General features: G+C 48.1%; 2 protein-coding genes across 3 annotated transcripts in view; both read right to left on the bottom strand.

Annotated features, from left to right (window-relative positions):
• The window catches only part of CBFA2T2 (CBFA2/RUNX1 partner transcriptional co-repressor 2), a 264,258-nt gene that overhangs the window by 213,691 nt on the left and 24,124 nt on the right, over positions 1 to 26,443 (bottom strand). The gene's annotated exons all lie outside the window — the stretch shown is intronic.
• TOX2 (TOX high mobility group box family member 2) overlaps positions 1 to 26,443 on the bottom strand; it is a 153,678-nt gene that overhangs the window by 89,389 nt on the left and 37,846 nt on the right. For both annotated transcript variants that reach the window (XM_079322014.1, XM_079322013.1), the window contains exon 2: positions 3,549 to 3,614. In XM_079322014.1, the coding sequence (XP_079178140.1) occupies positions 3,549 to 3,614 (66 nt within the window). The remainder of the gene's footprint in view (positions 1 to 3,548; positions 3,615 to 26,443) is intronic.

Below are 26,443 nucleotides of genomic sequence, written 5' to 3' on the forward strand. Positions count from 1 at the left end.
ATCTTTCCCTTTCCTGGTGTTACTCCCCTTATCACAAAGACCTTAATAAATATATTTTCCCACTGATTTTGCAGGTGTTTTTATTTCTTTTACCAGCACCATTGCATTTTTACTAATCTTTCAGAGCACTTCACATCTGTGTATTCCTAGGGATTTTTCAAATTACTTAATCCCTTGCTTTTGTTTGAGGAGGGGGGTGGGAAAGAAAGAATGAAAATTGACAGGGGTGAGGAATGATGCTCTGCTGACTCCACAAGACACAAGAGATACCTCACTCATCTCGGGGGTCAAATGTCCACGATGGTTTGATCAGATGTCAGCTTGCATTTATACCCTGGCCTCTGCTGGAGGTTGAATTACATTTCACATTTGACTCACTTCTGGGGTCAAATGTCCCTCCTATTTGGTGGAACAAGAGGAATTAGTTTCCCCAAGCAGGTTGTGCTGGCAAGAGCTGTCAGTGCTCTCATTATGTTTAAGGCTCCTTTATTTCTGCATTTTGTCCTCAGCTGAGTCCAATCCCTCTGGGATGACAAGAGCTGCAGGCATGGCACAAAAGCCATCCCAACAAGGAAGATGATGGGAAGGAAGAGGTCACCTGGCTTCCATATGTTTTGGATGGTGTTTTGTGGGGGTTTTATATGGGTTTTGTTGTGAGGTTTTGTTTCTTCTTCCCCTCAAGCTGGCAGGGAATAATGAAGGAGAGGCAGGAGGACCCTGATCCTGGTTTTTCCACACTCTTGCCATGAGAAACTGCAGAAACCCAGGAAAAGTTTGGGTTGGAAGGGATCTTAAACCTTAAGGAAGGGACCTTAAACCTCATCTACCATGGCAGGGACACTTTCCACTGTCCCAGGTGCTCCAAGCCCAATGTCCAGCCTGGCCTGGGACACTGCCAGGGATCCAGGGGCAGCCACAGCAGCTCTGGGCACCCTGTACCAGGGTCTCCCCACCCTCCCAGCCAGAAATTCCTGCCCAGTATTCCATCCATCCCTGCCCTCTGGCAGTGGGAGCCATTCCCTGTGTCCTGTCCCTCCATCCCTTGTCCCCAGTCCCTCTCCAGCTCTCCTGGAGCCTCTTTAGAGGCTTTGAGCTCTCCCTGGACCTTCTCCCCTGGGCTGAACAAAACTTCTAGGATCAAAAATGAGACAAGGAACTGAGACAAAGCTGCTGTCAGGGAGCTGCAGGATCATGATGGAAAAAAACACCCAACCCACCAGGCTCATCTGCTGCAGTGGGATGGTTCCAGTCCTGAGTCTGTAAAATCTGCCTTTGTCCTGGAGGAACCCAAGGGCTGTTGGATGTCCCACAGGCTGTGAAGGTATGTGGTGGTTCAGCAGCCTCTGAGGTGAGGTTGTGAAACCCCCTGCTGCTGTTTAATGTACTCCTTCAGGTTACAACAGCTTCAGCAAACAATAAAGAACCATCTGGAACCCCCAGTTAAACAACAGGGTTGTGTCATTAGTGCTGAAGTCATGGCTGGGGCTGTAAAACCAGTAAACAGGTGCTGATGTGCAGGTCAATAAAGGAGATGATGCACTGAGGAGGGTGGGGAGGAAGCTGCTCCTCATCCTACTTGGCCAAAGCTCATGCTGGGTGTGAGCCCACATCCCTGCAGGGATGAACTGGGATCCTCACCCTCCCTCCCAGTCACTCCTGCCACCCCAAATGAGGTGATGGAGTCCCTGCAGCATTCCAAAGAGCCCCAGGTGCCAGCCTGCACCCCCAGCTCCTCTCTGACTGCCCCACACCAGCACAGGGAGGGAACTGGGGATGCAGAACAAGGCAAACTTCTTCATTTCTTTTCCATGTTCCTCTCTAAAGTGATTTTGGTGGTGGAGAAAGACCTGCATGTTCTCTGTGCATGAAGCCATCCCTGCAGTGGGAGGTTCCTGCCCTCCTCTGCCAAGGGAAAGAACCTTCCTCCCTCTCCATCCTCAACTGCTATTCCAAAATGGGAAATAAAGGTCAGCAAGTAAACAGAGAGCAAATGAAGAGTAAACTCCTGTTGCCCAGGATACAGGGATCTAAGCTGGCTTGGTTGATCCTTCTCCAGGATCAAATTCATGAATCCTCTACTCCATGGTAATCCCTGCTTTCCTTTGGGAGCCAGCCCTCCTCCTTGAGGTGTCACAAACCATTCCAACCCCACAGCACCCCTTCTGACTTCCCTCTCATGCCACCCTTGAGGGAAATGGGATGAGGCAGATGCTGAGAAGGAAACACAAATGGTTCATGCTGGCTGTGCCCAAACCCAGCCTGGTCCTGCAGGGACATCATGGTCCCTGTGCCAGCACTGCCAGCCCTTCTCAGAGAAATCCTTGTCCCTTGGCAGTTTTTAAAGGCAAAATATCTACAACAGCTGTCCTGTGATCATCTACAACTTGTGGCTCTGCACAGGGCTGACCCCTGCATGGGGTTCACCCCATTCTTTCCCATATTTACTCACCCTCTGGCAATTCCTGGCTCCAGCAATCAACCCCACACCGTTGTTGGTTGAACACATATTTGTTTCTGCTGAATCACTCAAAGTTTGCTGTTCCTTCCCCACCCTGGAATTCCTCCTCACACAAGAACAACCTCTGCCCATGCTGCAGGTCAGCTCCCAGTGCCAGAGCAGGAACAACTCTCCTGAGCAATGAGCCAATGCATGCAGTGCTCCAAGGAGGAAAAACAAAGGATTTCATCCTTTCCCAGTGTAATAGGATGGAGTTTAACCCCTGCTGCTATGGAACACCATGCATGGCTCACAAGCTTTGCAATCCACTGTGATGTCCCAAACCCCAGGGGTGTTCTGTGGTGTCTGTGGTCAACAAAACAGCCCAACACAACAAAAAATGGGATCCTGGGATGTGTCAGCCAGGAACTGTCACCTTCCCTTCCAAGGCTGCATGTGCTGAGGGTGCAGCACCTCTAACCAGGCCAAGCCACCCCAGCTCTCATCTCCAGATCAGGGGCACAGAAAAGCACGTGTTGAAGTGTCCCTGTCCCAGCAGGACTTAAATATGGGCTTAACTTTATAGAATCACAGAGCTGGGTCAGAAATCACCTTAAGGATCATGTTCCAACCCAAGGGCCCCACTCCATGTTTTTTCCATGTGTATCCAAGCCCAGAGAAGGCTCAAGCACCTGCAAGACATGAACACTTCTATTCTGGTCCCCCACACATGGGTTTCTAGCTCCAAAACAGGAACCCTTTGATTTCTTTTTCTCCTCTGTTAATCTATTAAGCTACAGGAAATACTCCACATGAGGGAAGGAGACACCTGAACTGCACACAATACTTGGAAACTTCACTGTGTCCAGAAACACCAACTGCACCTTCCTTTTGAGTGAGGGATGCTGGGGCAAAGCTTTTCAGCAGAGCCAGGCTGCAGTACCAGGGTGGAAGTACATCCCAATCCCTTCACCAAGTGCAGCCACTGCTCTTTGGCAGCAGCTGGGCTCTGACCTCCCCCATGGACACTCCTCATGTCCCAGGAGGGCAGATTCACAGAGAGCTCCTCGAATTTGTGCTAAAAATCTACCCCCAGCAAAACAACACTTACCTGATTGGCTGATAGAAAGTCCTGGGCGTTGTCGTTCATCCCCATGTACATGTTCTCCCCATCAAACTAGAAAGGCAAAAGAAAGAGTTAATAAAATGCCATCTGCACACCACCCTCATGAGCATCCCAAATGCCTTCCTGGCTCTTCATGTCAAGAGCCAGAATTCCCAGAGGAAAGCCCGAGCTGCTGTTTGAACACTTTTGAGCAAGTACACCTTCATCCCAGGAACATAGCATGGATATGGAATGTTCCAGTGAAATAGGGAATAAAACACAGGGGATGTTCTCAGTGAAATAAGGAATGAACCACTCCAAATAAATAAGTCAAATGTGTGAACCCACAGACGCACCCTGCAAAGATCACCCAGAAGAAGCTGCTGCTAAAATTCCTACTAAACCATCAATCTGATATAAAAAGCCAACTGCCACCAAAGGAAATGTCCAGACTTGGGCAGGTCCTATTCAATCCTCTTACAGAACTCTATATAACCCTCAACACCAGAGCAAAACTCCTGGAGCAAGGCAGAATCACTCTGGAGCATTCAGGGTGTCTGTGCAAAGCCTGGCACATCCATCCCCTCACTCCTGTTCACTCTCTGTGCAAAGCCTGGCACATCCATCCCCTCACTGCTGCTCTCTGTGCAAAGCCTGGCACATCCATCCCCTCACTCCTGCTCTCTCTCTGTGCAAAGCCTGGCACATCCATCCCCTCACTCCTGCTCTGCTCCCTGTGCAAAGCCTGGCACATCCATCCCCTCACTCCTGCTCTCTCTCTGTGCAAAGCCTGGCACATCCATCCCCTCACTCCTGCTCTCTCTCTGTGCAAAGCCTGGCACATCCATCCCCTCACTGCTGTTCTCTGTGCAAAGCCTGGCACATCCATCCCCTCACTCCTGCTCTCTCTCTGTGCAAAGCCTGGCACATCCATCCCCTCACTCTTGCTCTGCCAGGACTCTGCTCTGTGTCCTGAGCTCAGCCCATCCTCCTGTGTCCCCACAGCTCCAGCACACAGGATTCCCAGCTGCTAATCCACTTATCAGGCCACACAACCCCCATGGAGAACCACAACTCCTCTCACTAATTAGCTACAGCAGGAGCTTTTCACTTGCTCCCATTTCAAAGGAAAGAAAAAAGCCCTCCAGGATTGTCTCCAGCTCCAAGCATGGCTGGGGCAGGCCTCAAGGCTGAGTTCACAAATTAATTATGGCAATAAAAGCCATAAAACACTCCTGAGAGGAGGATGGAGGAGCCAGCTGTGAGTGACACCTTGCACTTAACAAGGGGAAGAGCCAACCCTCGTGCCCTCAGCAGCAGGATGAGGAACTGGAGATCTTCACCCCTGGCCTCTTCTCTCACTCTCTGATATGAAGCTGATTCCAGTTATGCCTTAACAGAAATTGGCCATATTAAGAGCAATAAAATCAAAATCTAAATAAAACCAGGTGAAGATTTTTCAGCCTAGACAATTAATTACACTTGCATTTCTCAGAGTGCTGCAGCATTAGCTGTTCAAGTCAGCAGAGTTAGTGAAGCCAAGTGGGGTAACACAGCTCTGCTTGGCCTCAGACACCCTCTAATTGCCAAACTGTCCTCTGGCACAGCAAACCAATTAAAAGCTGCAAAATTGGAGCAGGAATTGAGGCACTCACTAAGTAATACCAGCAGCTGCATCAGGGTGGGCGAGGATTCCTCTCAGCTGCTGGATTCTGTGAAATCCATCAGTGGGGCAGGAGCTGTGGGATGCAACAAGCACTGGGACAAACAGCTTTCCCAGAAGACAGCTGGACTCCATCCACCCTAAGCTGGATTTCCCTCCTGTCAGAGGATCCCTGGCATAGCACAGTTCCAGCTGGAGCTTCCAGGACCCAGCCCCAGCCACCCCACAGCCTAAAGAGCCTCTGGCACCCCAGCAAACCCACCTGGGCTGCCAGCAGAGGCTGGTGGGGAATCACAGCATCTCTAGGGCTGGAAAAGCCCTCCAGCATCACTGAGCACAACATTCTGCCACCATTCAATGATGTCCCCAAGTGCCACATCACCTCTCACAGATCCCTCCAGGGATGGTGATTTCACCACTGCCCTGGCCACTGTTCCCTGAAGAAATTTTCTCTCATATCCAATCTAAACCTGCCCTGGTGCACATGAGGCTGATTCCTCTCATTCTACCCTTGTTACCACAAGAAGACACTGACCCACATCTGGGCACCACCTTTTTTTCCAGGAAAAAAAATACATTGAAAGTTATATTCAGCAAACCAAAAGTACCCTTCAGTGGGCAGGCCCAGAGCAGGACAAACGCTCTCCTTTCTCCAGATCCTTCTGTTTGTCAGGATGCATTTTTTATGGCTTTCTACTGTTCCCTACCTCCATTCCACAATTCCTTGTGCCCTTGATGCCTTCATAACAACTGTAATGAATCCTGCTTTCAAAATTACTATTTCTCTGATTGCCAGGCTGAGCAGCGAGCCTGAAAATCAAGACTCAAAATGCAATGGAAACTTTGGAATTTCCCCACTGCTGATTGGATTTTTTTCCCCCTCTCCTCCAGGCTATGAAGGTGCAAACAAATTTATTAGAAATTCTCCCATCAGGATATTTTTTCAATTAGATGTTTCCCAGTTATGCAGCAGCCAGGTAGAGCAGATAAGTAATGTTCTCTCCCTCTTCTCATTATTGTTTTGCTAGGGACTGCACTTCAAAACAATCAACACCATCATTCCAGGTAGATTTATGGTAGAAACAGAAATTTTAATATTTCCCTTTGGTTATAAATGCCTCCTTCCTTTTTCCTTCACTCTAGCTCCTGTTCCAGACCTGGATACAGCCATTCATCACCCTCCTTAGCCCAAAATCCAGCCTGCACTGAATGCTGTGGCAGGGATCATTTTCAAGTTCTAATTCAAAAGGAACATCCTCTTATGCAGTTGTATGTCTTAATCACCCCTTTGCTTGGTTGCAATTATTAAATTTTCTTATTGTTTGGTTAATAAGCAATGTATTAAACAAAGCAGTGGCTGTGGCTGATTCTCTCCTGCATGAAATGAGCATGAAGCCAGGGAGGGAAGGGAAAAGAAAAGAGGGAAAGAAAAAGGGAAGGGGAAGAAGAAGGGGAAGAGAAAAGGGAAAGTGCCCCAAATTCCACCAATTCTGGTAGCAGAGTCAGATGAACACCACTGAACTGCCTTGGTCTGCAGGTGACAAATTCCATCCTGTGCCACAGGTGGTGGCTTTGCCTGGCACTGAGGGACAAGGACAGGGATGCTGCCAGCCCCACTCAGAGAGGGAGTTCAAGCACAGCAGGGGGATGGAGACCAAACCACAAGTGCACCCCTCCATGGGACATCCTACCGAGTACTTTGGGTCCAAACAAAAGATGGAAGTGTGAGAAAACACCTCTGAAAATCAGCTTTTCATGGAGAATTTAATTAAAAATATAATTCTTTTACTACAGCTCTTGCAGGGGAGCTGCAGCTGGCACTGCTCTGTCAGCCCATACACGGAGCACAATTCAGATGTTGTTGTACAAAGCACTTCTAAAATTTTTATTGCTTTTCTAGACTCACTTCAGTTTGTTATTTTTGCTCCACAGCATTATTTCCAAACCTGTAAATGTGCCCAGAGGTCACACAGGTCTCGTGTTAGCCAGGTGAATATGAAAAAGAAAAACAAATGCAGGCAGCAGGCTGGGACAGGCCCCAAAGTGCAGCAGCTGTGGGATCTCCAGCTCTGGGCAAACAGGGAGAACAAATGTTTGATAACTGGGAAGGGCCCAGTGGAAAGAAACACAACCTCCTGCCAAGATTCCAAGAAGGTGTTGCTTTTTCCTGGATGGCACTGCCAGCTTGTACAATTTTATTATGAATCTCATCACATCCTTTTTTATTTCATGAGAGCCACGGAATGAGATGGAAACTTCATCTCTGTCAGAAAATGTGGAATCACAGATTGGTTTGGGCTGGGAGGGACCTGAAAGATCATCCAGTTCAACTCCCTGACAGGGGCAGGGCCACCTTCCATAGACCAGAATATGTGGGCAAAATTCATTCCAGTAATACTTTCTGAAATACCTGCAGGATCTCAAAAGCCTTTCAAACTTTTTATTTAATTTCATTTTATGCATGGTGGGTTTGGTTGTTTTTTGTTGTTCTTTTGGTGGTTTTTTTTGGGTTTTTTTTTTTTTTTTTTTTTTGGGTTTTCTTTGGAGGAGTCTTACCTAAATTTTCATACTCATTTTTGGTTATACTAGATCTGAGCACCTTAACTGCAAGTCCATTGAGGTTCTAGAGCTTGAAAATGTGGCTTGTTAATACAAATCGCGCAGTAATTAAGAGCCATCACCATCAAGGAGCTGCCAAATGAGCAATTAAGAGTAAATTGGATGCCTCCAGTAGTTCCTACTGCTCAGAGCTGTAAACACTTGCCTCTGGTTTGCCTCCCTGACCCAGGACAGTGGTTCCCTCTCATTTCCAAACTGGGTGCACTGGGGATGCCACATTTCACTGGAGATTCTTGGAATGCATTTGGGTTTGTTTCCCAGCCATCTACACCTCAGCTACCACCAGCACCAAGACAGAGGGACCCAAAGTAATGCATGCAAGGAATGCCTTTAGGTTTTTAGTGAGTAAAAGTTAGGACCCAAGAAAACTTGTGTAACACGGTTAATTTGTATTTAATACTCCCCATTTAAAAAAATAAAAATGAAAAAATTCTAAAAAGTGCAGCCCATGTGTTGTTGGGCTTCACTCAGCTGCTTCCAGTGGCACCAATCTCACTACAGGGAAACACAACTCTTCTCTAGAAGGTGTTCCAGAAATGGTTTTATCCACAATTCATTTTTATCAGTATTTTTTGAGTGGCACATCCAGCTGTGAGTGCTCTTTGGCCATGGCACTGCCCAGCCCTGCAGCCCCACGATGCTGTTCCTGCACCCCAGGCTCAGCCCTTTGAGGGATCCTCACTCAAGGTGCTGGTCCTGCTAAGGATCCTGTCCCTACACATCTCTGGGATGTGAAATCCTCCTCTCAGCCCTACCCCTGCCAGTGCTGCTGCTAGCTGAGCTGCCTCTGCAAATTCCTGCAGGAGTAATTTAGCATCCCACCTCTTCAGGGAATACATGGCTGAGGTTAGCTTAATCTCTTTAACTGCAGTTCCCCCATTAAGGTCTTTACACAACCTCTGGCCTGGAGTGATCTACTTAGCATTATTTATTTGTGTGCTGAAATGCTTGGGTAGCCCCTGGCTGATCCTGTCAGGGAGGGTCAGGAGTTCAGCAGGAGATTTACAGCTCCCCCCAGCAGTACCCATGTCCATCCTGGCCATGCACTGGGATGTGTTTGGGGACAAATGGCATTAACAGGGAGCGTGACCCCACAGCAGGTGTCAGAGGCAGAACACAAACACAGCATCCACAGCAGCCACCAGGGCTTTGAGGGGCTCAGTTTCCCACAAGCAGTGAATATTCTCACATATTATCCCAGGGGAAATTCAGCTTGGCATAGCTGAACTCTTGAAGCTTAAAGCCTTACAGTAAAAAGTGGCTTGTTTGGTTGATTTGTTTAAGAACAGTTTGCAGGTAGGATAAAAACCTGGGAGGAGTTTTCTCTCAAATACACCAGGAAGAGGAAACCTGCAGAGGTGGTGGGGCCAAGCTATGGTAGAGGCTGTCAGGAAACTACAGCCAGGAGGGACAGGAAAGAATGACCTGGCCCAGCCTGGACACTGATGGAGAGAGTATTCAGAAATTCCTAAACCCATCTGAGAAGCTTTCAGAAGGAAACATAAAACCAACCAAGGAAATCCTAAGGAACCCCCAAGGCCAAGGGACATTCACCCACCTGCTCTAAAACAATGTGAGGGGACTTTGGGACCCTCATGACTAACACATTGAGGGGCTGGAGTGTTCAGGGAAGGGAACAGAGCTGGGAAGGATCTGGAAGGGCTGAGGGAGCTGGAAAGGGGCTCAGGCTGGAGAAAAGGAGGCTCAGGAGGGACCTTGTGGCTCTGCACAGCTCCCTGACAGGAGGAGACAGGAGAAGGTCAGGCTCTGCTCCAGGGAACAGGGACAGCCTCAAGGTGTGTCACATCAGGTTTAGACTGGAGATCAGGTGAAGTTTCTTCACTGAGAGGCTTTTCCAGCTCTGGCACAGCTGCCCAGGGCAGTGGTAGAGCCACCATCCCTGGAGGGATTAAAAGCCCTGTGGATGTGACACTTGGGGACATGGGTTAGAGGTGGCCTCAGCAGTGCTGGGTCAATGGTTGGGCCCAACAATCCAGAGGTCTTTCCCACCCTAAAGGATTCAGTGATTTTTAATGTCTGACCTTCTGTCCCTGCTCCCAAACCAACAGGATGGGAAGGGGAAGGTTCCACCCCAGCTCCCTCAATGTGAACCCATCACACTTCAACACACTCCAGGAGGCCCAGAGGGAGCCAAGGTGAGGAACCCTGAGCCTCACAGCCCACTCAGAGCTTGCTGAAGGGTCAGCAAACCCCTGGGAAAGATGAACTGATCTCCCAGGCTGAACTTCTCACAAGGTTCCTCAAAACCAGCTCTAAACCCCAACACACCATGGGACCCAGGGGAAAGCTCTCTTGCTCACAGCAAGACACTCAGAAGGTTCTAGCAAGCAGAAGATGATGCTCCACGATCCATCTGCACTAAAATCTATCCAGCTCATCACATAACTGATCTGGAAGGGCTCAGTTTATTAATGAGACAGAAATTATTCAGGCCAGCCGAAACTAAAAGCGACTTTGAATAGCTTTGCATTAGGACTCTCTCTGCACTAAGTGGCACTGAGGAAATGGAAGATTAAATTTAATGTCAATAAATGCAAAGTAATGCACTGAAGAAAAGCAATCCCAGCGACAGACATGACAATGGGCCTTAAAATAGATCTTGCTGTCCAGAAGAGAAACTTTTCTGGAGAGTTCACTTCCTTTTTTTTTTTTTTTTTTTTTTTGCAGTCCTCAGCAGCTGCCAAAAATGCAATTCAGGTTTTAGAAGCAATCACGAAGAGCAAAGAAGGAAAGACACAGTATTATTTTGCAATCTGTACTGTTAGAAGGAGAGAGGGCAACTGCAGGGAGGATGCAAGGTGTGTGATGGCAGTGTGGATGAGGAAAAAGGGGTGATGAGGGGTGTCAGATGGACTCAGCAAAGATGTATGTGAAAAAATACATCTAACAGCCTAAAATCAAGAGCAGGGCTGAGAGGAGGATTTCACATCCCAGAGATGTGTAGGGACAGGATCCTTAGCAGGACCAGCACCTTGTGTGAGGATCCCTCAAAGGGCTGAGCCTGGGGTGCAGAAACAGCATCGTGGGGCTGCAGGGCTGGCCAGTGCCATGGCCAAAGAGAACTCACAGCTGGATGTGCCACTCAAAAAAAGGGTCATCTAACAGGGTCCTAACAGCCTAAAATCAAGGACACAGACACTGAGATTATTAGCAAGTGAAATTAAACTGTTCCAGAGAAGTTATTAGTACTGGACCCAAATTCAAAACCTTTTGCTGTAGGATGCTGTGGCTTAGAGGGATCCAGAACAGCAATTTGACAAATGAGAGGTGAGCAATAAACCCTGGCCTGTGGGCTCCTGGGAGCTCTGTGGGCAGATATAATCTCATTTTTCAGCATGTGGGTGATTAAATATTATTGTGGGCCCTCCATCCCTGGAGCTGCTCAGAGCTCAGCTGGACCAGGCTCTGCACAGCCCTGGGTGGGCTTTGCCTGGGGGGCTCAGGACACACAGGTGTCCCTCAGGACTGGCAATATTTGGTGTTTGGGGGCTTCTGTGATATGTGATCATGTGAAACTCACACAAATCTCACCCCAAAAGCATCTCCAGCATCTTTTATTCTCCTGAGATGCCAACATGATTCAAGGGATGGCATTCATTTATCTAAGAGACCGGCTGGCTTTCTGTCAACACTGCACACAAAATTATTGTTATTACATTATTTTGGGGGGAATGAGGCCTTAAACTCATTTACCTGGATCTTTCAGAGCCTGCAAAGGAGTTCAAGCTCTTCACAAACACACACAAAAAAACTCATCCACTGAAAGCTACAGGGAGCAGCAGAATTTAGTCTTAAGAGTGACATGGAAATAGATTAATTTTTTTTCCCATTTCATATTCTAATTACAATTCTTCTCCCCCTACTATTTTCTGTTCTCATTACAGTCTTAAAATTGCTCTGCAAATTCTGTACCTTATTCTGCTCTTCCTACCATCTTTGTCATGGAAATGAGAAACAGAATGTATAAGCATGAAAATATAGCAGAGATCAAAATTCTGCTTAACCCTTTCTCGTGCGACTCCAAAGAGCAGCAAGAGCAGCAGAGAGAAGCCAGTGCTCCTCCATCCAGCCTCTTCTTCTCCCAGCTGCACTGAGGAGAATGGTGCTCAGAGAAAGGGTGATTAATTTAAAGGCCAAAGTCACTCAGGTTACACCTCGGTGCACGGAGGAGGGGTTGGGGTTTCAGCTGAGCAGGTTTTGCTCCTCAGGGCAGATGTTGATCTAATGCATTTTGACTGTGTTCAGATGATGGTGTTTAGCTTTTAGCCTGGTGCAATAATGCTGCTGGGGAGAGCTGCTGCTGAGCACTGAGCTGGTGCACTGGGTGTTCAGATCTCCATGGCACCAAGAGCTCACCAGAGCTGCAGCCAAAACCCAAATCCTTTCTGGTTTCTCTCCGAGTCTGGGCATGGATGTGGAAATCAGGCTGCTGGGAGGGGAGCAGAGCTCTGCTCTCAGCCAGGAGCTCCCCAGGCATTGCTGGCAGCTCAGTGCTGCTGATTCTGCTGCAGGGCTCGGGCATGTACATCACTTCCTTCTCGAAACCCAGCACCAGCACATCCGGAGCTGCTCCTCACAGCTGCTCCAGGACTCTGTACACAAAATTACATCAATACCTGGCTCCTGCTGAGCAGGTCACCTGTCAGCAGCTGAGTGAGGAACCTGGTGAGGGGAGGGAGGAGGGTGCAGGGATGCAGCACCAGCCTGGCACTGCCCTGGTGTGTGAGAAATAAATACAATAACTGCTAGTGAGCAGTAACTGCGTGCCTGCTCCTCCAGCAGCACTTGTAATTCACAGGAAACCCAGAGAGGCAGAAAACAGGCAAATATCTAAAAGAAAAGACTGTGCTAGAACAGTGCCAGCGTCAAAGGCACTGAGAAACATTGTTTTCTGCAAGATAAAACCTCGGGGCTGAGATAAAATTAGAGCTGATACCTGTGTGCCTGGGATGCAGCTCCCAGCCTGGCTCTGCTCTGGGAGTCTTTTATGGAGGTGCTGATTTCCACAGCAGAACCACTGCAGAGGGGCTCCACTGGGCACTGGAATAGCCAAGGAGGCAAGGCAGCTGCTGGGAATGAAGAAACCTTAAGCAGGACAACCTTCCCACCCTATAATTTGGTCCCCTTTGCCCAGGGAGGGAGCAGCACAGGCAGTGATGCTCAGCCACACACCTGAGGTGAATTCCTGGATGGAGTCACAGCATTTCCTCAGGGAGTGAAGGCAGCAGCTGCTGCACCAGCAGTGGGTGATGCTGCGTTTGAGGTACACGGAGCAGGAATGGCTTTGGAAATCTCTATTTGTCTTTTCTGACTGCACAGCGAGTAAAAATAACAAAGTGAGTAACAGCTGTCAGAGGAGTGAGCAGGGGATGCCTCAAAGCTGGGCACGTTTTAAAGAACTTTTTCAAGACCATGTATTTTGCTTCCAACCCCAATACCCTGCATGGGTAAACAGCCTGGATCCCCAAATACCTCCTAACACTCCAATAATTCCTAAGATCACATGCTACTCAATTGATATTCACAAAGAAAAACAGTAGCTTTAATTCACCCCACAGCCCCTGCTCTTTCAGCACAGATTAAATATTACAAGGAAATTCTTTACTCAGAGGATGCTCAGGCCCTGGCACAGGGTGCCCAGAGCAGCTGTGGCTGCCCCTGGATCCCTGCAAGTGCCCAAGGTCAGGTTGGACAGGGCTGGGAGCAGCCTGGGACAGTGGAAGGTGTCCCTGCCCATTGCAGGGACTGGAAGGAGATGAGCTTTAAGGTCCTTTCCAACCCAAACCTCTTTCCAAGCAAAGTACATTTCTGCCCCCTAAAATTCAGGATCTTGTCTATTTTCTTCTCTTTCAAAGCATAAGGGTAAAAAATAATTGATTTTTCAAGACTATGGGGAACATTATGCAAAACCAGCTAGCTGGGAGGGGGAAAAAAATAAATCAGAGACCTTCCATGTCAGTCATTTAGAAAAATAGTTTCCAACACACAGGTATTTGGCAACAGCAAAAACCTGCTTTCTGTGGTTCTGCACTCCACTTTGTATGCAAATATACTCTTGCTGTTGTACTTAGAATGACTTGGGGAAAAAAAAAAAGAAAGAAAAAAGAGCTGACAAAGTACAATCCATTTCACAATGTTTAGACGTGCTCCTGACTCAAAAAGAATAAAACTCATGGGGGAGGTCTTTAAAGACTAAATAAACCCTAAATAAATAAATCCTAAAACACAGATGATAGGAAGGTAGTTTCTAAAATTGCAAGGTGAGGTTGGACAGGGCAAGCTGATCCAGAGGAACCAAGTGGTCCCATGTCCCTGAGAAGGGCAGAGCCCTGGGAAGCAGTGGTGTGGCCAGCAGGAGCAGAACAGTGATTTTTTTTTCCCTGTGCTTGGCACTGGTTGGGCAGCACCTCGAGTGCTGTGTCCAGGAAGGACAGGAGGGGCTGGAGAGTGTCCAGCGAAGGGCAGCAAGGCTGGTGAGGGGTCTGGAACACAAACCCTGTGAGGAGTGGCTGAGGGAGCTGGGGATGTTTGTGCTGGAGAAGAGGAGGCTCAGGGGAGACCTCATCACTCTCTACAACTCCCTGACAGGAGGGTGCAGCCAGGTAGGGTCAGGCTCTTCTCCCAGGGAACAGCAACAGGACAAGAGGACACTGCCTTTAGCTGTACCAGAGGAAAAAAATATTCTATGAAAGAGTGATTGGGAGTCATCTGCCCAGGCAGGTGGTGGAGTCACCATCCCCTGGAGGTGTTTGAAAAATGCCTGGATGTGGCACTCAGTGCCAAGGTTTTGATGCCTCTTTGGGACTACTTAAAAACAGAGGCCAGACAAAGTTAAGAGAATAAAAAGTGATTGTATTTATTGAAGGGCCCTCAGGTACATTCAGGGCAGATGAAGCCCACCCAGATGCTGCACCCAAAAATGGATGATGGTTCATGAGTTTTTACACTTTTGTAAATTTGGTCCATTTGCATATTGGGGGTTAATCTCCCAATTACAGCTTCAGCTAATGAAGTCTTTTACCCCAAGTTTGCTCCCCCAACTCACTTTTATTTACATTTCTCAGGGCCTGAAGCAGTGAGGTGTCCTTGATTCCCAGCCTGGAGAGGAATTGCTGTGTCTGACCAAAATGGGAAAGCAGTGGCTGACACTGAATATGGAGTTTAGAGTTACAGACTAAAGAACTGCAGGGTTACAAATACATGGAAAACATATAAAAACTAAAATCCTAAGGCATCAGTTTGGTTGGTGAGGAGGTGTTGGATCATAGGTGGGACTTGATGATCTCAAAGGTCTTTTCCAACCTGAGATCCTGTGATTCTACAGAGCGGGTCAGGAGCAGGGCTGGGAAGGTGCAGAGGGATGGGATGGGATGGGATGGGATGGGATGGGATGGGATGGGATGGGATGGGATGGGATGGGATGGGATGGGATGGGATGGGATGGGATGGGATGCACAGCTCCCATCACTGAAGGAAGGCTGAGCTGGAGATGCAGCACCCAAACTGCAAGCACAGCACAGGGCTGGAAGTTCACACAGAGCCCCAGCCAGGCACAGGCAGGGTCTGAGAGAAGCTGAAGCTCAGCAGCACTTCCCAGGTGCCTCCCCAGCAGCACCACCACCTCTTTGTGGCCCTGGCTCATCAAGTGCTGAGTTAGGCTGCTCACACAAAGCTGCTGAGCTGTTCCAGGGGCTGCACACACCACAGCCCCATCACCCATCACCTTGGCCTTGGTCCATGTGTTGCACCCAAAGCTTCATTTACAACCTCAGCTATTAAATATGAAAAATAATTCCCAACCATCTCCCTCAAGCACTTCTAATTTCATCTTCACTTCCTTTTTTTTTTTTGCTACCTCCCTGCTCACTTTATAATTCTTTTCACCAGATTTTACTGCCCTCTAATTTTTTCTTTAGGGCTAAAGGTATTCTGTGCTTACTACAGCCAAGCTGGCCTCAGGTTTACTTGTTCAGTATCTCCCTTAGTGCTGGAAATTGTCAACATCTTAAAAAAAACAGTTAAAAACTCATTAAAATTAATGAAACTAATCAGAAAAAGCACCTCTGATCATTATTATTATTATGCCCCTGCCTCGCTGTAAATAAGTGAATAAAGATATTATTATGACTATTATTATTATTATTATTACTACTGTTATTAACCCTAACAAGAAGTTTAAAGCATGGTGATGAGAAAGAGAAAAAAAGCAGTTTTGCCTAATTAATGACTTAAATAAAAATAAACAAAGGGAGTTTTCCTGATTTTAGTGAAGTCCTGCCTTTTTCCAAGCAGTTAAAAGCAAGACTGACAGCTTTATAGATAGGGAAATGGGCAGATAAGATAAACACACACAATACAAACTTGTCCAAAGCTTTTACAGTCTTTCTCTGCACCACTTCCAGCTCATTAAATTACAGTATTACTATAGATTTGCAGCAAAATTATCTTTTATCTTGTCTTCTTTTAAAGCTATTTGGCATTTGCTGGTATTTTCTATTATAAATCTAATTGCAGATTCCAAACAGACAAGGGCTCATTAAGCCTTAATTATGCACATGTTGTTTTCAACAAACATTTTCATTTGGACTGCTGTGAGCTGTAATTGTTCCGAAGGCACTGCAGCCTCCCATTTCCCACTTCCCTGGGATGGCAAAAGCTACTTTCAAGTAGGTCAAAAAAGGACTGAAAAATCTGTTTGGAACCTGTGGGTTTGGGGTTGTGCTGGTCTGGTGGGAATGCTGGCAGGGAGCTGCTGGGATGGCTCCCACCTGCATCCAGCCCTGCTGTGGGGCTAACCACACATCCATGGGATGGTTTGGCTTGGGAAGACTTGAAAGATCATTTATTTCCAACACCCCCACCTTGTGCAGGTGATAATGTGTTGGGTTGATGTGCCCAGCAATGTGTATCTGTCCCCATCTGCTGCAGCTGGGTGGGGCAGTGCCCCTGATCTCCTGGCACATATTATCTGCTAATGGGCCATCTTTAAACCAGCTGGGACAATCATCTTTATCTTTCCACAGCCCATCCTCCCTCCAGGAGATATCATCTGCTGCTGCCCCATTGAGTCCCAGTGCATGACTGATAAAATTCCATCATCCCACTGGGAGATGCTCCAGCCAGGGAAGGAGCCAAGCCTTTCCTACCCAGAGAAAAACTGAGATTTTGGACACCAAGACAACCTTCTTTCCACTGGATTCCAGAGGAAATCCAGACCTTTCCACATCATCCCTGCACCTTCAGAGGAAAACTGCACCTTCTCCAGGAGCACTGCTCCAGCTGAACCACATCTGCCACTGCAGGAGGATGCAGCCACCATTGAATGGGACTGCTGCCACCACCCTGACTGACTGACGGGTGTCAGCTTGGATTCTGACTCTGGCAGTGTTTTGGGATTGTTCTTTGTAATTCTGTATTTCTATTTTAATTTTCCTAGTAAGGAACTGTTATTCCTAATTCCCGTATCTTTTCCTGAGAGCCCCTTAATTTCATGATTATAATATTAATTTGGAGGAAAGGCGTTTACATTTTCCATTTCAAAGAGAGGCTCCTGCCTTTATTGGCAGACACCTGTCCTCCAAACTGGGACAGAGGGTAGCAGGGAGGAGCCCTGGGCATGGGATGGGGAATGGTGATGTGCCAACAGTTTGCCTTTGGCTCCAGCTGGGCAGCAGGACTTCTGCTTGAGACTCCTGCTGGGAACAGGCTGCTCAGGGCAGAGCTGGAGCACCTGTGCTGGAAGTGTTAAAAACACCAGAGATGTGGCATGTCCCAGGACAGCTTAGTGAGCACGGTGGTACTCTGTGAAAGCCTGGATTTGATGATCTGGAAGGTCTTTTCCAACCTTAAAGATTCTATGATTTGGGCACTGCTGTTGGATACTGCTGGGAACCAGGGAAAAGCAGCCTTGAAGCCTTGGGTTTCTCAGGCTGCTCAAGGACAAGGAATTATAACAATGATTAAACACCTGCTGGAGATGTGATGTTTTGCAGAAAGCATGTTTTTAAAGAGGTGTTGCCTTCTTGGACCAATGAGCCTCTTCTGTTCTATTTTGCACAAGCTACTCTCTATAACTGTAGTGTTTCTTTAAATAAAGCTTTTTATGCTTCTCCATTACACAAAGGACTATGTTGCATTATCCTCTCCACCACTCCTATAGCCAAAATGCAACAGGGCACCTCTGAGGATGCTGCCAGCTCAGCCAGCAGCTGCCAACAGCTGGGTCCAGCCAAGGTCCTCAGCCAGCCACATCTCACAGCACAGCCACAGGACAAAAACATTTCAGCCCACCCCAAACATAATGAGGGGGCTGGGGAGCCCTCTGCACTTCTTGCAGAAGTCCTGGCTCTGTTATGTTTTATTCTGAAATAAGTAACCCACAAGAAGAGCTGAGCTTTTATTAGCAGCTCAAGCTTCCTCCTCACAGCACGAAAGCTGCCTCTGCTCACACTCAGGAGTTACCAGAGCTTCAGGATGACAGCTTTGAGGTGCTGGGTCCTTCCAGCCTCACCCAGCCCTGTAGCTCCCAGGCTGGAGTGTGCAGGGCAGCTGAGTGTGGCTCCAGTGAGGAGCCATCACATGCAAACCTCACCCACCTCCCCAGAACCTCTTCAGGGGAGAAAAAGCTCCTAATAAGTAATTTCCCATCTTTTGAAGGGTTAGGGCTCCAAAGGCAGGCTGGAGGTGCTGGTGCTGCTGGACCCAGGGGTTTGAAAGGTTTTAGCAGAACTGGAAACAGCCCAGTGTGAATACAATTAGTGCTGCAACTTCTGCCCTAAATTCCTGCCAGCCAGGTGCTCAGCATTCTATCTCAGGACAACAGAGGTGGCCAGAAAAGACCTTGTTTCATTAAGAAATTTGTATTCCCTTTCTTCAGGTTTCTTTATGTCTTCTCTGTGTAGGACATGACAAATTCCTGCCCTGAAGACTCATGTTGCACTTTCAGAAGCAAAATGTGTCAGAGTAAGCATGAAAACTTACGGCCTTGCCTTTGAAAAAGAGAAGTTTTCAAGCAATACTTCGACCTAGAAAGGTTTTCTAGGTCATTTTGACTTGGCATGTATATGTCTGACCCACTAAATCTACCACAATAAAATTACAGAGCTCGTTCCAGCCTGTCGGTGTCAAATCATTCATAAATTCAGATGCACTGTTTACCCAAGTGCTATTCATATATTCACAGGGAAGGTCTTGCCAGGCTCCTTCTGGGGGGAAGGGTTTGCCCTGTTCAACATTAGCTCGAGCTGACAAAGGGAAAATGTAAAAGCTGCCCTGAGCAGCTTGAGCTCCCATCTTCCTCCCACAGCCCTCATCCTCGGGTCACTCAGATTTGTGGGGTTGGTGACACTCCCCAAACTGGCCTGCTGTGGATTTGCCATGGGGAGGGAACACCAAGGCTGTCACACTCAGGCACTAATCAGCACCACCACACTAATGAAGAAGCATTAACCCTGCTGCAGTCCTTGTGCTCCAGTGCTCTGTACCCTGAGAAACCACAAAGGTGACACTGCAGCTGCCACCAGAATGGCCCTGAGGAGCACAACAAAAGCTTTACAAGAAAAGAAGCTCATGTTCAGCCTGCCAGGACACACAGAGGAGCTGTGCTCAGAGGTGCTGCCTGCCAGTCACAATTACCAGCACCAAAGGGTTTCCTTAAATCCACTTTCTTAAATCCACTCTAATATTTATTAATTCTTACACATAATCCAAGCAACGCCTGTTAAAGGAACAATTGTAAAGGGTATTATGGCATATTGCTGTCCATGACTGTGTGGGCTGGGCTGTCACAGCAGTCACCTGCCTGGGCTTCACCCCCTCTCCAGAGGAGAAAACATCCCTTGAGGAGCCAAGGGGACTCCAGGGCCAGGTCCTTGCAGGCAACCTTCCCCACCATGGGCACTTCCCAGCACACACCTCAGGGATGCTGTGTATGGACTCACAGGGTCTGGTTTTCATCCACATTAGCGCAGTTTTATCCTTGGGATGGATGCTGGCCCTGAGCACAGCTGCAGCCAACACCTCCAAAAAGGTGTTGCAAGGCTTTAGGGGATGGGTGCCCAGCCCCACTGCCCAGCTCCCAGCATGTACACCCTGTTAATGCCATGGGGTTAAGCAGCAGGGACTGTCCCATAACTGCTGTGTCCATGGCACTGCCCCATAACTGCTGTGTCCATGGCACTGCCCCATATCCCATAACTGCTGTGTCCATGGCACTGCCCCTGTCCCATAACTGCTGTGTCCATGGCACTGCCCCATAACTGCTGTGTCCATGGCACTGCCCCATATCCCATAACTGCTGTGACCATGGCACTGCCCCATAACTGCTGTGTCCATGGCACTGCCCCTATCCCATAACTGTGTGACCATGGCACTGCCCCCTATCCCATAACTGTGTGACCATGGCATTGCCCCTGTCCCGTAACTGCTGTGTCCATGGCACTGCCCCATATCCCATAACTGTGTGACCATGGCACTGCCCCCTATCCCATAACTGTGTGACCATGGCATTGCCCCTGTCCCGTAACTGCTGTGTCCATGGCACTGCCCCATATCCCATAACTGTGTGACCATGGCACTGCCCCTGTCCTGTAACTGCTGTGACCATGGCACTCCCCATAACTGCTGTGTCCATGGCACTGCCCCCTATCCCATAACTGCTGTGTCCATGGCACTGCCCCTATCCCATAACTGTGTGACCATGGCACTGCCCCTGTCCTGTAACTGCTGTGACCATGGCACTCCCCATAACTGCTGTGTCCATGGCACTGCCCCCTATCCCATAACTGCTGTGTCCATGGCACTGCCCCTATCCCATAACTGTGTGACCATGGCACTGCCCCATATCCCATAACTGCTGTGTCCATGGCACTGCCCCCTATCCCATAACTGCTGTGTCCATGGCACTGCCCCATAACTGCTGTGTCCATGGCACTGCCCCCTATCCCATAACTGCTGTGTCCATGGCACTGCCCCCTATCCCATAACTGCTGTGTCTCCTGCAGTATGCAAGGATGTGCTGTAAAAACACATCAGGACACATCATCCCAATCCCAGGATTTTATGAAATCATACTGGAGTCAGCTTTGACATCTCATGAAATTATTTTGATCTCCATATTTCCAGAGAAAAGGACTCTCTGCTCAGGTTTTCACCATGCCTAAGTCAGACACCTAAAATAATCCCATTTATTAGCTAATGATTAGCATCCCACACTTTCTCCAAAACCATTCAGTGGGGGAAAGTGATTTCCACCAATGCTCTGCATCCTGATTTGGGAAGTCACACCAAGATTTCAGGCCCTCCAGTGAATATGTTCTGTTTTGTATTTCAGCTGCACCTCTGTAAAGATATCTCTTTTCCCACCACTTCCAAAATCTTCCTAACTGTTAAGAGAAATAATCCTCCTTGTTCTGACAGAGAGCAGCAGGAATTATACAAGTGCTGCATGTTATGTGGTACAACAGCCCCAGACTCTGTTTTGGTTGAACTCTTTCATATCAATGAATGTTTCCTTTATTAGAATTTGTATTATAGAGATTTAAGCATCCTGGAGAGATGAAAACACTTAATTTGTTACTGCCTGGGCCTAATCTTTTGTTTCCCATGGTTGCCCTGTAACCTGTCCCTCTGTGATCCTCTAATGCTCCACACACAGCAGCTTCTCCACCTGCTAATTACAGGCTCCATTGTGCCAGATAATTCAGCCCCAGTGAGGCTGCAGGGTGCTTCTGTATCTCCAGACTGTGTTTTGCTGCTGCCTCCAAAACCAGAGGAATTAATCACCTTCTCCAGTCACTAAGTGGGACCAGACACTTGTGTGCTCATTGGAAAGGAAAACAACTTTTGGTTCCTTTCAGCACAACATAATGAATCTCCCAGAGAGCAGGAAGCTCATAGTTTATATTTCTTGGAAAAGAGTGTATTAATATATTAAGTCTAAAAATATATCTATAAATCTTTGCGAGTCAGAGAGGAAACAAGAGGCAATGTGGCTGGCTCTGAAGGATCTGCAAGTGCTGACACAGATGAGCCCCCAGCAAACACTTTCTGTGCAAATCACATTCACCTTTTGCTGGAGTTTAAGCCTGCTGGAGATATTTACTGCAGGCAGCCCAGAGACCATCGTTTTTTATGTGATATCCATCCATCCATCCATCCATCCATCCATCCATCCATCCATCCATCCATCCATCCATCCATCCATCCATCCATCCATCCATCCATCCATCCATTTCCTGGCTCTCAGAGCAGCCTGGGCCATGACACCTGACAACTCCCTGACCCAGCATGACATCTGAGGGCATTTAATTATTCTCTGAATTCAGAAATTAGGCTCCTTGTGCCTCTCCTGGGGAGTTTCTGCTCTCCCATCACTGCTAAGCCATGGTCTCATCAGCCAGTGAAGAGGATGGCAGCAATCACATCCCTCTGCCCTTCTCTGAGGCTTCCCAGCCAGGGTTTGCAATGATATTGGGGGATAAGGATTCAGACCACCCACCCCAAACATCCCATTAGGACAAGCATTTTATCACCAGCTTAAACTCCAGCTTATGTCACATCAATAGCATCCTTAGCTTTGCCTCTCCAAGCACAACAGTCCCAAAGGAGCCTATAAAATGTGACAGGCACAAATTCACCAGCACAAACAGCTGCTCTGAAAAAGAGCTCAGGGTTGGCAAATGCCCCATCTGGCCCTGAGAGAGACTTGGAAAGCAAACCTGAAAACAGGGACAGCTGTGGTGGGGTGAGGAACACTGGTGACAACACAGCAGAGCCAGAGGGGCTGTAAGAGATGGTCCCAGAGAGCATCCTGGGGCTCACCCTCAGCCAGGAGGGTTTTGAGAACCAGGGTGTTGATGCTTTCCAAGGTTTCTTCTCAGAGTTCTCTACAAAGAAGGCACAAAGCTTTGAACCCACCTCACTTAGAGTTTCAGCTCATTTCAATAGAGGTGCATTTTCCACTGCTGTGGATGCTCTCAACTAAAATTTCATTTCTCTAGTGCTGCTCTGTGAGGAGCTGACTTCAGCCTAAATTATTACCAGGCTGATCTTAACTGTGTAAAGAGCTCCCATACCAAGCTGAGCTTTGGTTTAACCAATCTGGGCTTTAGATGTGGCTGACACTGAACACAAACCTGAGGCTGCTCAGGGCCTTGACAAAACTAAACCTGGGACATGTTTTTTGTGAGGCAATAATTAACAACACACCAGCAGAAGTATTTAACCAGGTCTCCTGTTGCTCAGTATCTTTATTAATGACCTGAAAACTAGGCTGCAGACTGAAACAGAGTTTGCAGATGAAAAGAACATTATTTAGGTTAATTACAAATGACAAAGTCTTGGGAATTTCTGAGCCACCTAACCAAGCAGAAGGGGACATCAGAGCAGGAGAAAACCTGTGCTGACAAATCCAAACCAATCCATGCAGGAAGGAGGGGTCTGGGGTCTGAAATCCCTCTAGACTTTAGCAGGGGGTAAATTCACTGAGCAGTGTGACCAACCATTATGTCAGCTGCCCCATGCAAACCTCACTGAAAGCACAGCAATATCAAAATGATGGAGTGCAAAAAAACAGGTCAGAAGTGAACACAGAACATCCTCTAATGTTGTTATCCAAACTGTCAGCACACACTTGCTCCAGGTGCTGAATTCAGTTCCACTCTCCCCCATTCTCAGCAGAGAGAGATGAGAAAACAAGGGAAAAAAGATGGAAAGCCCTGGGGTGAGAGAGGACATTTGAAAGACAGGGTGTTTCATGGGAGAAAAAAAGAAAAGGCCTTGTTTTCTCAAAAAAAGGAGGTGGCAGAGACCTATGACAACGTATCAAACCATTAATTTTGGCACATCACTCCATGCAGGGACGCAAGTCCCCAGCATAGGTGCTATTCCTGGGAAAGGGTCGCATGAGGAGCTGGTGCCCTGGGAAAAACTGCTCTAATCTTGCCCCAAATGGGCTCATTTAGAAACTATCAGTGTCCCCACATGTGAAATCCAGATAACTGTGTTTATCTCCTGTACAGCAATGAATCACTTCACGATGCTCCTGCGAGGAGCAAGGCCCTGAGTTCACTGAAAGGAGAATCCCCTTGTCCTGCCACTTCAGCCTCCTGTCTCCAGTTTGGTAATGCAGATGCAGTTCCCACTGGGGGCTGGGTCAGAGCCACGATTCATTGTGAAACAAATCAGGGCTCTGTACACTGAAAGCAGAATTTCAGGCTCAAAAATGCTTACATATCATGAAGCAGAATGTAACACACATAGAAAAACAAAAAGGGACAAATTCACCTCTGACTTTAGATTTTTCTCTATGAGCAGTTTCGCTCCACCCACCTAAACAACCAAAAAAGCCCCACAGTGTTTTCAAGACAGTTTCATTTTGGAGCACTAGAATCACATTCTGAGCCAAGAGGCGTGAGAAACTCAAAAGCACCATAAAACCATCCCTTCTTTGGGTTGTTTTGGGGTCTTCCTGAGCTTCAAGGAGACAAAGCTCCTTCTTCCCACCAGTGATGGTGCACCTCACTCAGGGAGCAGAGCCTGACTAGGAGGGAGAGAACAAGACCCAGTGCCCAGCAGGGACACATGAAATCCCACCAGGACACCCAGGCTCATCTGCCCAGCACCATCTGCATCCCCCATCGCAGGTGTGGTGACAGAGAATGGAGCAGCACATGGTGATGGCACAGAATGCCACAATGGTTGGGTTGGAAGGGACATTACAGCTCATCTGGTTCCACCCCCTGCATGGCCAGGGACACCTTCCACTGTCCCAGGTTGTCCTGAACCCTGTCTAACCTTTGGAAACCAAGGAGCTGCTGGACTCCAACAATGCTCATGCAGCTTCACTCAGCACGCCAGGGTGAGGAGCAAAGGCTGGGCCATGGCAAAGAGAGAGGATGCAAGGCAAAAATCCAGGGTTTAAATGGTTTGGCCAGTTTTTCTTGCCCTCTTTCCCATGAAGACAGGCTGAGAGTTGGGGATTTCAGCTTGGAGGAGAGAAGGTTCTGGGATGACCTCAAAACCCCTGTCAGTGCCTAAAGGGGCTCCAGGAGAGGGACTGGGGACAAGGGATGGAGGGACAGGACACAGGGAATGGCTTCCACTGCCAGAGGGCAGGGCTGGGTGGGATATTGGGAAGGAATTGTTCCCTGTGAGGGTGGGCAGGTCCTGGGAATGTCCAGAGCAGCTGTGGCTGCCCCTGGATCCCTGGCAGTGCCCAAGGCCAGGCTGGACAGGACTTGGAGCACCTGGGACAGTGGAATGTGTCCCTGCCATGGCAGTGGATTAAAACAAGATCTTCAAGGTCTCTTCCAACCCAAAGCATGCCAGGACTCCCCCAAACAGGACAGCATCACCCAAACACCTCTCACCAAACCAGCCCATCCCAGTGGTGCTTCCCACATGTGATTCCAGCAAAAATAAGGGACAGGAGGAAACGAGCAGAGCAACCCAGTCCCACAGAGCTCAGGCTGCTGCTGTGCAGGCAAACCCTGCAGCTGCAGCAGGCTCCTGCCAGCTCCGTGTCCAACTTCCCACCAAGCAGCAACCTGAGTATTTTTAACAGACTCTTCTGTTTGACGCTTAAATTTCAAAACCCAACAAAAACAACGGCAACCACAGAATAGAAAAAATAACAAAGCACCAACACCCCAAGGAAGCAGCCTGGAGCTCAGAGGCTGCTCAGCTCCTCAGCAGGTGATAGCAAAACCCACATTTCCAAAAGAACCCAAACCAGCCTCCTGTCATTCAAAAGGTATTTGAAAGTGAATGAGCTGCCAACCAATGAACTCCCAGCCAGGATTCAAAGAACAGTGTATCCAGACCTCAGGGCTGTGGCCAAGTGTGTGTTTGCAATGAGGAACACTACAGCAGCAGCAGCCGTTTGCAGGAGTAAATGAGGTTATTTTGGCAGCAGGGCGGATGTAGCAAACAAGCCACTTTAACTGAAGATGGTAAACAGAGATGGAGTGATTATAGGAAGAATGAATGTAATCGGGTTCCGGCTTGCTCTGAATTGCCTCGACTGACCACAGTATCTGATAAAACCAATGGAAAAAGTTCTGGTTTCCTCTTGCATATAATTGATTATCTTACTGAGATCTACTGGTTTTACACACACACACACACACACACTCACAGCCCTCTGAAATTCAGTTACTTGGTGGTGCTGCCAGAAATAACCCAAAGCAGGAGCAGTTGCATGGTGTTTATTTTTGCCTGGGGTCACAAACTCCAGAAGTGAGAAAGGATGCAAAGCCCTCTCCCAAAATAAGCCCCTGGGAGGTTTGCCTTGAGGAGCTGAGGTGTAACTGCTCTCATCCACACTCAGCCTGAGACAGGGAGGTGGGGAGCATGCTGAGTGCCCTTAATCAGATCTACCTCAGGGCCCTCTTCTTGACAGAGAAATGCTGGCTTTGATCTATTAAAACAGATGGAAAAGTGCTTTTGGAATTTCCCCAGTGCAATGAGTGGGCAAATAAGGATGATGGTGGGAAAATAAGGATGATGGAAGAGCCCTGTGCCTGGGGAGGGATGTGGGATACAGCCAGGGTGAGCTGTGATTTGGGATGGAGAGGGGACAGGAGCAATGGGCCATCCT

The sequence above is a fragment of the Erithacus rubecula genome, assembly GCF_903797595.1.
Source record: "Erithacus rubecula genome assembly, chromosome: 18".
Classification (NCBI taxonomy): domain Eukaryota; kingdom Metazoa; phylum Chordata; class Aves; order Passeriformes; family Muscicapidae; genus Erithacus; species Erithacus rubecula.